The sequence below is a fragment of the Antechinus flavipes genome, chromosome 3 (assembly GCF_016432865.1).
Source record: "Antechinus flavipes isolate AdamAnt ecotype Samford, QLD, Australia chromosome 3, AdamAnt_v2, whole genome shotgun sequence".
Classification (NCBI taxonomy): Eukaryota; Metazoa; Chordata; class Mammalia; order Dasyuromorphia; family Dasyuridae; genus Antechinus; species Antechinus flavipes.
In genome coordinates, this window is record NC_067400.1 from 381,752,310 (window position 1) to 381,762,558 (window position 10,249).

General features: G+C 36.2%; 1 protein-coding gene across 25 annotated transcripts in view; it reads left to right on the forward strand.

Annotated features, from left to right (window-relative positions):
* The window catches only part of VWA5A (von Willebrand factor A domain containing 5A), a 62,989-nt gene extending 59,499 nt beyond the window's left edge, over positions 1-3,490 (forward strand). For 24 of the 25 annotated variants that reach the window (XM_051985900.1, XM_051985892.1, XM_051985902.1 and 21 more), the window contains 3 exons: positions 640-776; positions 1,133-1,259; positions 2,277-3,490. In XM_051985900.1, coding sequence (XP_051841860.1) covers positions 640-776; positions 1,133-1,259; positions 2,277-2,356 — 344 coding nt within the window. In that variant the 3' untranslated portion in view covers positions 2,357-3,490. Of the gene's footprint in view, positions 1-564; positions 777-1,132; positions 1,260-2,276 lie in introns of those variants that run through there. The other variant, XM_051985903.1, reaches the window with a different exon arrangement.
* Positions 3,491-10,249: the final 6,759 nt, after the last annotated feature.

Sequence of the window (10,249 nt, forward strand, 5' to 3'; positions counted from 1 at the left end):
GCAGATTAAAGGTGTAAGAACTAAATTGTGAATAGGCAGAAAAAATTAGGTAAAACAAAGAGCAGGAATGGGCAAGTCATTTTATTTTTGTTACTAAAATATTTGGAGGACAAAACATGTTTCTATAGAGTGTTGGACTCTGCTCTTACACTCTCGGTGCTTTGGCTCTGGGTCCTTGCTACTGACTTGCAGTGGATCTCAGGACCAAACTGCTTTCTTGTACTAGATGGGGATGTCTTCCAGCTGGCTTGTTCTTTGGGAGGGCCTTGCTGCTAGTTTGGGGATCATTGCCACAGATCAGCAATGGGGACATGGCCTAAATGGTAGCCTGCATTGGAATCAGGGCCTTTCTATCTTGCTGCTCTGGTATTCCTAGTTTGCACTGCTGTGGGGTCTACTTAGTAGATTTCTCTGGGATTCAGCAAGGGCTTGGGGGAATTGTTGGGGACTGTGTGGCTGACTGAGACCCCTTGAATATGAAACTTAGGGGCTCTCAGACTGGAATTAATGTAAGAAGACGGGTCCATTTCCCCCTCCTAATGTATTCTCTTTTGTATCTTCTAGTCTTTACAGAATGACATTTCACTCAGCTGCCTTTGGGGTGTGATTGATGCTGAAGTTTACAATTTATTTCCCCAGAGGTATCCCCTACAGAGTCCCCACTTCTGCAGCTGATTTCCCTGCAAAAGGCAGATGGCTCCTGGGAACTGGATGAAGCTCTGGCCTCAGTCCTGGGTGTGAGTGTTCAGAGTGCACTGGCTGCTTTGCCTGACCAGGTGAGAACCCAGAGAGAAGAGGGCAGAGGGTGGGGGTTTGTAGCAGAGGAAAGAACAAGGGAGAGCCATCTGCCTTTGGTTAGAGGATGGGTGTCATTACCCATTAGTGTGACCTATGACTGAGAGGTTGATGGAAATGCTTTTTAGGCCTTAAAGCAAGCTTAGTAGTTCCTCATACATAGGTGCTCTGGAAACATGGAGGAAAGCAATAAGGGCAGGAAACTGAAGGAAAAGTAGTAATTTTGTCTGGAATTAATATTTCTGTGGTCCTGGGTGGATTAGGAGCCACCCAAAGGTTTGTCTTCCCATTTCTGGGATACCCTTACACTGTGGTCTGTGTTCTGTGTGTTCTCTAGAGTAAAGATGTTCCAATCTGGGCCACTATCTTGGCTGTGCTGTGGATGCACAACTTCAGTCAGGACCAGAAAGAAGAATGGGAACTTCTGGAAAGGAAAGCTGTGGCATGGATCCGGGCTCGATCTGGTAAGGAATCTGCCTGGAGAACCTTTTCCTCATACATCAGAAGACTTACTGTTCCCTCAGATATTACCTCATTTTCCTCTCTGTGGTGGGAGATGGAGGGATTGATTGCCGGATTCCTTTCTGTCCCACTTTTTGATCTCTAACACAGAGGAAAGACTCACAAGTAGTGAGGGACATAAAGGGGATGCAAGAAGGTTGGAAATGCTTATGGGAAAGGGTGGTAAGATATCAAGACACAGGAGTCTTGGCTCTCTTCTCCTTCCTTTTGCCAGACTGCTAGCATCAATCACATATTAGTCCCACCAATGCTCCCAGGGTGAGCCTGAGACTGATCTAACCAGCTATTCTCTCCTCTGGTTTCAAGTATATTGTACCCTAGAAGTATTTCTGGGGCCAGGAAAAATGAAAGGGGAATTAAAGGAATGTGAAACAAGAAAGAATGTGATTCTTGGAGGTGATAGAGCAGTGTCTAATTCAGTGCCTTCTGTTAAGCATAAAAATGCTTATTGAATCTGTAATACAGTGCCTCCTGTTAAGCATAAATGGCTAATGAATGTGTAATATAGTGCCTCCTGTTATGCATAATAAATACTTAATGAATGTTTGCTGGAAGTAGAAATGGTTGGGGCAGGGCAGAATGGGAATATGGCTAATTAGGTTGTATAAGAGCACTAGCACTGGAATCAGGAGGATCAGAATTCAAATTTGGCCTCAGATGCTTACTAGGCAAGCCACTTAACTATTTGCCTATATAAAATGAGCTGGAGAAAAGAATGGCCAATCATTCTAGTGTCTTTGTGATGCCAATGGGTTTGGTTGGCAGTCACACATTACTGAAACTATTGAATTATAGTTTTAAATAATATTGAATTGTACAATAATATTGAATTACTAGAAGGAAAAGAAAGAATGAATAAATCAAGGGATATGAAAGGGAATAGGATATACAGTTATGAAATGAATCTATGTTCCTGCTTCTCCTAGTTTCTCTTCTTATCCATCTTCTTGTGTTTATAGATTCTTCCCTGGGTGAATACGTCAAAGCTGCCAATTCTCTCCTGAAATCATCTGTGGATCCTGCTGTCTTTGGTCTGTGAGACCAGAAATGAAAATGTTTGTCTTTGGCTGCTGATCCTTATCCTCTATGCTGCTAAAATCTTTCACTGCATGTGCCTTTCTTCCCTGTTCTGACTCATTCCCCATAGAAACTGGTCAATCAGATTCTATTTGGTTCAATTCAAGTACTCATTAAAGGCCCTGTTGTGAGTTGGGCATGTGCTAGGAGCTAATGCTATGAAGTCACAAGTAATAACCTTCTCATACAAGCACCACGCGTTCTACTGGGGAAAGCATCAAGTATACAAATTATACATTCAAAAGTATATTTGAAATAAATAAAATACTATTTTTTTTGGGGGGGGGAGGAGAACTAGGAAGAAGCAACAACTAGGGGAATCAAGAAAGGCCTCTTTCAGTTCTATTAACACTTTAAACCAAATTATTCTTTGTTTTTAACTGACAATTACTTTAGCTTTTCCCCTTGCCCTTTTTAGATTATCCCAAAGCATATTAAATAGTGTTTTCCCCCCATTTTAATCTATGTGTAGATAGAGATTTTAATTTTGAAGAGAGTGAAAATTTAGGTGAAGATAGGACATGTATCTACAATAACATATGTAATTGTATAGCAGAACTAGAATTATTTGTATTAGATGACTTTAAAAATTTTTCTAATACTTTATCTTCCACATTGCATGGGTAAATCTTGGTGAGCAGGTAAAGACTCCAAATATGGAGACCTTGAGGGTGAAGGCAGGCATTAGGTTTCTCTTTACTCAGTGCCTAGGGATGGGGTTGGGAAGAGATACCCAAACTGCACTGGATCAGCCTGATTCTATCTGTGTAGATTTTAAATCCTCTACATCTAGAAGCACTGATGAGCACCCCATGTCACCGATGTAAGCTATTGGAGATACAGAGATTTCTCTGTGTATGTATGTGCATGATTATGGACTGCTGCCCCTTTGTTTCTTTTGCCTTGTTCTCTCCTGAACAGCAATAAAAGTAAATCTGCGATAGAAATAAACAGCTTTCTCTATGATATGAAGGAAAATGTGTTTGCATGTTGGCCCTAATATCCCTACTTGCCTTGCTATGAGTACTTGAGTTTTTCAGTCCATGTTATTTTCTGCAAATATTCTAGTAACAAGAATAAAATGATTTGCCTATTATTGCTCTTGGTGGTATCTGGTATTTTTTTCTACCTGTTAACAGTATTTTGGTCCTTACACACATAATCTGCTCTCCTGATTGCCTGCTCTTCCCACTGGGGAAACCTCATTCCTCCCACTCTTGTTCCTCTCTATATGTTAAATTGTCTAATCTTTTAGGTAGCACTCTCTAATTCATCCTGAAGCTCCAGTTCCCTTAGCTTCAGGATACCTTTGGTTGGCAGGAATTTCCAGGAATATCAAGATAAACCTGCAATTCATGGCATTGGTAGAGGAGAAAGAGCAATGGAATGATCTAGCATTTGTAAAAATATTTTTCTAGTTATCTCATATTGGAGAAACATTCTCTATTTAGTTGAAGATATACAATCCTGAGTTCAACTGGACTAACCTTTCTTTTTTACTTTTCAAATTTTTTTAGGGTGTCTGCGGGTCCTAAGAAATTAGATCTAAAATCTTCTTGGTTAAGGACCTTGATGCTCACAGGATGAAGGTTCTTATAAATTCTATATTAGTCCCTGAGAAGTTTCTTCAGAAGTGTGGAGACTCCTAATATAATAATAGAATAATCTTAATAAGTTTGTGTTGGGGGCAATGGGGTAAGGTTGATGGGGTTGACAGAAAAGAGGGAGGATGGGATTTCTCATAATTTGTTAAGAACAATGTCTAAGTCAACCAGAACCACTTTTGTCAACAGGTTTTTCACAAGTCATCAACTACAAGTCATTACAGCAAGGACTTGCCACAAGCCATCACACTTTAGTGAACCAAACAGATTACGGTTTTTAAAGCAAGGTCACTTAAGAGCGGCAGTAGTGATTTCTAGGGATGAGTGGGGCAAATTCAAATACTTAACACAAGTTAATACATATTCTTAGAACAGTTCTAACTATACAGCATGGCTATCTTATAAATCAAATGCAATTAATATAGTCAAGATATGATTAATCATAACTCATTTTTATAGCATTAACTAACATAACTAATACTTCATCCCATTTTTCTTAATTCCCTAACAATCACTGATACTCATTAAATCACAATGAAGTGAGTAATGACTAAATCCCAACAAAAATATCAAAATTATCTTGACTTTAAAAACTTTCCTAAGACTAAGTAATATGAAATATTCCTAATATTTTAAGAAAGTAGTTTCTACAATAATCTTAAGAGATGGAGACCAGCTAACTATCAAATGATATTAATATAGAAGCTACAAGCAAATCCTAATACTCAGGACATTAAGGAAATGAGCAAGTTTAAAACAGGATTTTAGCTTCTGGGGTACTGTGAGAAAATATTTGGGAAATTAAGATTCTATTCAAGAACAGGAGGAACAACTGTGAGCTTGGGATAAGAAAACAGGTTTTTCATCCTCCACTGCCTTTGTGATTTTGAGAAGCTACTTTATGTGGGAGAAAAATATTAAGGTATACTGAATACCATTATAGAAGTATATTTCCATTCTGTATATTCATATCTATTAAAAGAGAAGGGAGAGAAAAAAGTACTAATTAGCATTTATTAAATATCTACTATGTGTCAAACACTGTTAAACACTTAGATGACTGTGTTTGGATGAGAAGGGCTCAAATGAAGTCAGAAGGAACTGAAAGGGGAAGTAATTAGAGTTAAATGGTATAAAGGACAAAGCATCAAGGGAGGAACTAACACTATCAGTGGGGTCAGCCCAGTTTTTTCAATAAACATCTCTCTCTGTAAATTTCTAGCCTTGATTTGAGAGTTGTCCTAGCTATATTTGAGGTGCAAATTAATTCAATTCAGCAAAAAATGATATTATGGGCTCATTTTTTCTTGGGAAAGAAATCACTGTGCTCTACCTTGGTTCCTGAAGTGTCTTTTTTGGATGGTAGGACTACATCATCCAGGGAGAGGTGAAACTCATGCTCTCCTTTTGTGGAATCAGGCTAACTTAGGAGGTTATAATTTTCCTTAATCTGTAGAGTTTTCATATTCATTTTCCTATTTCTCCTTAGGAACATATCTGAACAAAAGTCAAGTTTCTTGTCAGATAAGTGAAGGTTTAAGAAGTAAAATAAAAGGAAAAGGAAAAAAGGAGGCTGTTAGTAGATTCTGAAGTGAGTGAAGAAGCTCCTTGGATATGGACTGCTATTAGAATAATGTACCACTTGTTATCTCTTGTCTTTTGGAAGACTTGATTATCACACTACTTTTACTCCCAGTTTAAAACAGTCATTTTTTTGCATGGGAAAACAACTTGAATGACCTTATTTATTATTTTTTTTAAATTAAGACTTGTTTGTCCAAGGATTTATGAAGGTTCTACTCTTGTTTAAGGGAGTTAAACATGTTTGATTAAATTATTAAGTTTGTGTCTAATTTCCTTTTACTTTCAAAAGTCAAAAAAAAAAGTCTTATATGTTTTTTTTGAGAAAGCAAGGTTATGTTCCTTTACAAGTTTTAGGACTTTCATTTTAGACATGCATTTATTTAATTATTCTGATGTTTGAATTGGTGGTCTACATACCTAGTTTCTACCAAATTGTTTTTCAGTTCTCTCGGTAATTTTTTTTTCAAATAGTGATTTATTGTCCCAAAATATTAGGCCTTTGGATTTGTTAAACACTAGATTATTATAGTCATTTAATAATGTGTATTGTGCACACAATATATTTTATTAATCCATCCATCTATTTCTTAGCCAGTACCAGATTGTTTTGATGATTCTGCTTTGTAATAACAATTGAAGTCTAGTTCTAGTAAGCCACCTTCCTTCAACAATTTTTTTTCAGTTTGCTTGATGTTCTTGTTCTTTCTTGTTCTTTTGTTCTTTCAGATTAACTTTGTTATTATTTTTTCCATTTCTATTACTTGGTTGTTAGAGTGATTGGTATGGCATTGAATAAGTAGATTCATTTAGATAGGCAGAATTGTCATTCAAATTATTTTGGCCCAGCCTTCCTGGGAGCAATCAATGTTTTTCCAATTATTTAAAATTGACTTTTTTTTTTTTTTTTTTTTTTTTTTTTTGCGTGAAGTGTTTTGTAATTGTGTTCATATAGTTCTTAGGTTTGTCTAGGCAGGTATCATCCCAAGTATTTTATATAGTTTATAGTAAATTTGAAGTGGAATTTTTAATGACTATCTATAGTTACATAGTAAGAAAGTCTAAGTGAAGTGATCCAAACTCTCAATCATGTTGCTAGCTCATCTCCTTCTATATTCTTTTGCTTTCATACTTGAACCATTTCTTCAGATCCTGTCTTCTATTTTGAAGTTCCTTTTTATCTATTTCACTATTACTGTTGCCCAAGGGATGGGTGATTGATAAGAAGAGGGAAATTCTGAACTAATTGCTTCCTCAGAGGATTTATTGAATTCATCATATCCCAAGAGCTACATCAGGGAATCCAAAGAACTTTTTAGCTTCTGGAACCTCTGAGGAATCAATTCATAGGATATGTTTTGGTTATACAATCCCTCAGAGGCTCTCTGACTGATAAATAATAATATTGGGACTCTTCTAGTGAGATCATAACCTTCCCTGCTTTCAGTAGCCAGGAATGAATGAATGTTAGGGTACAGAGGAGAGTATTATATCATTTGGTGGGGGAAACAACCTTCTACCAAGATTTGCCAAAATCACAGATGAACAGTGTAAGTACCTGGATTAATTGTCCATCTGTCTTCCCTACTTTCACACTTATTGAAAGAAGGAGAAGGAGATGAACATATGATCATTTAAAGGTTATGGAGGGACTCCATCCTACTGGGAAGTCCACTGCAATATAGCAAAGCTACAGATCTATTAAAGTGGGCAGTAGGTTGGTTCATAAGTACAGGGAGTAGAAGGTTGACTTCTTTACACCTGAATCTTTAATCGTTGTAAAGCCACTTAATATTGCAAGAGAAATAAATTTAGTCCTTACTTCTCCTACCTGTTAGAAGGATTTTATCTTAGATATCCTGGTCTAGAGAATCTCATTCCCCTTGTTCCCTTGACTGAATATAATGAGGAATATATTCTAAATAAACCCTTCCATAGAATCATAACATTAGAGGAGTTTAGTTCCTTTTAGCTTTAAAATTAATGATGGCATCTATCATTTGTTCAGCATTGTAAAGTTTATAAAATACTTTCCTCACAGCTGTGTCAAGTTAAACAATTTTAAGTTAATTCTTGCCATTTTACAAACACTAAAACTGATTTTAAAGAATGAAAGTAAATGTCAGAGCTAGGAGTCAAGTCAAATTCATTTCCTACTACAAAGACCTTTCTATTACTCCACACTGATTCTATCGCATGAATAATGACAAATATGACCAAAAAATGTGATTTTTTCCAGGAGTTGAACTCATGGGAATTATTCCACTCTAATATAGCTCAAGCTAATTTTTAACTTAGTTATTATAAAATCAAGCATTTTTACAACATTTTAGCATTGGAACCTTTTAATTCACACATTTGCTCCTTAATGTTATCTTCATTTTATAGCTGAGGAAAGAACAGAGATATTCTATGATTTGCCCAGATTGATAAAACTAATAAAGATCTGAGATAAGATTCAAAATTAAGTTTCCAAAACCAACACAATTCACTGTGTCATGCTTCCTTGAGAGAACGTAAATCCTAGAATTGCCTAAGTACATAGTAGTTAATTGACTTACCTGTGTCAATAGGCACTTTTCAGGAATATTTGAATTGTTGACTTCCTAACTCCAAACTCAAGACAATATTATATTATGCTATAGCTATAAGATTAATGACAACTCGACTTTCATGTTTTATGTCTATTTGGAAGGGACATAAAGATAGAAGGAGATTGGGACAGATTAATCAGGAAGATTTCTTGAAGAAGGTACTTTTAAGCCAGTCTTTAATGTATTTCTGGAATTTCAAGAAGCTGTAACCTCTTCATGTCCTGAGGGTAGTAGGACTACAAAATATGGGAATACAATGAACTATACTGTTTTGTAATACATCTCTGTTTAAAATGGCTTGAAGTAATACTGACAACACAAAGAACATATCTGTATAGTACTTCAAGAATGTGTATGTTTTTATGGCATATAGCAGGTGTTTGAGGACCTCTTATGGAGCTATGTAACAGATATTTTGAGTTAGAATCGGAACCCATTATACCAGGAAATCAATGCTGCAACACACATAGAAATTATCTTGATCAATGTGCAGAAAACCTGAGAGAAATTAGGAGGTATACTGATAAAAAGCAAAATCTCTTAATTTTTCTTGAAACTCTCTGGGGTTGAACACCCAGGAGTGTATTTGCAATCAGTGAATGGGTATTGGCCTTAGAGTGAGTGTAATCAATAGGAAGCATATGTTGCCCTTTAGTCAAACACAGAGAATACATTATAATTGTCATCCACAATTCAGAGAAGGTTTTCATTATATACCTAGGAGGAGGAGGCTGGATCTACCCTCAGAGCCCACACAATTAGATATCAGTAGTATGGCAGAGTGGGAAAAGTACTAGCTCTGATTTCAGGACAAACTTCTATTCCAAGCTCTACTCTTATACTTGCCATTTGTAAAATCTTGAACAAGACCTTTAACTTTCTTGAGTCTCAATTTTTTCATTTGTAATATATGGATATTTGTACTGCTTATCTCATGAAATTATTAAAAGTCTTGAGGAGCTGTAGAAAATGTGTCTTTATTAACTTTGTTTGCTCTAAAACTTTGCTATCATTGACTATTGATTGAATAGAAATACCCTCCTTAGTGCATAGTGAGACTAGGCCGAAGAAAGAAAAAGTCTGTATAATAGACATTTACAAATTTTTAAGGCAATGAGTTACTATGAAATAATTTATGCCATTCTAATGTTCAGTCAGGTTGATCTGAAAATCAGGCTTGTTGATAAGATGAGTATGGCAGAATTCTAAAGATCAATTATTTCCTATTGCAGTAAAGTTGGTTGCCAAGAGTGAAAACAATTGGCAACTACAAGTCCAGTTGAGCATATGGAGAAATCACTGGAATTCCAGCATTTGCTCCTTATACCTGTATGCTTACTGTATTTGATCAATTTACCAATCAGATTTGGGGATATAAATGTGCATTAACCCAGGTTAAAATAGGTTTATATGTAAGAATAACAATGTTTTATTAACATATATAATAATGACCTCATATTCTTGTGCCCCAATGGTAGTAAAATCTGTTACTTTTCAGTAATTTTCAGTCACATACAACTCTCTGTGACTTTACTTAGGATTTTCTTGGCAAAGGTACTGCAGTGATTGGCCATTTCCTTCTCCAGGTCCTTTTACAGATGAGAAAACTAAGGCAAACAGGGTTAAGTTACTTGCCCAGGATCGTGCAACTAGTAAGTGTGTGAGGAGGCAGATTTAAACTCAAGAAGTTGAGTCTTCTTGACTCCAGGCATGATATTCCATCCATTGTGTCACCTGGCTGCCCAGTGTGGAGATTACCATGGTTTTATCAAAATGGTTCTAAAGGAGGGTAAGATTTGGCAGATCCCTTCAAAATGGAAAGGTTTCAGATGTCAAGTTATTGTACATAAAATTTGCCTTGCTAAGTTTACATAGATTTTAATCTCAGTTGGCTTCAGGATATTGAAATTTCTGGCCACAGCAAACTCAGAAACCATTTGCTATGTAACATGTTATCTTTTATATCAGCAGAGGCAAAATACATATATAGTGAAGTTGTGTATCCTGTTTTAGAGAGTATTCATGATGCCACGGAATCAACTTTTAACCCTTTCTTTTCATTTCAGGGTGATTGTA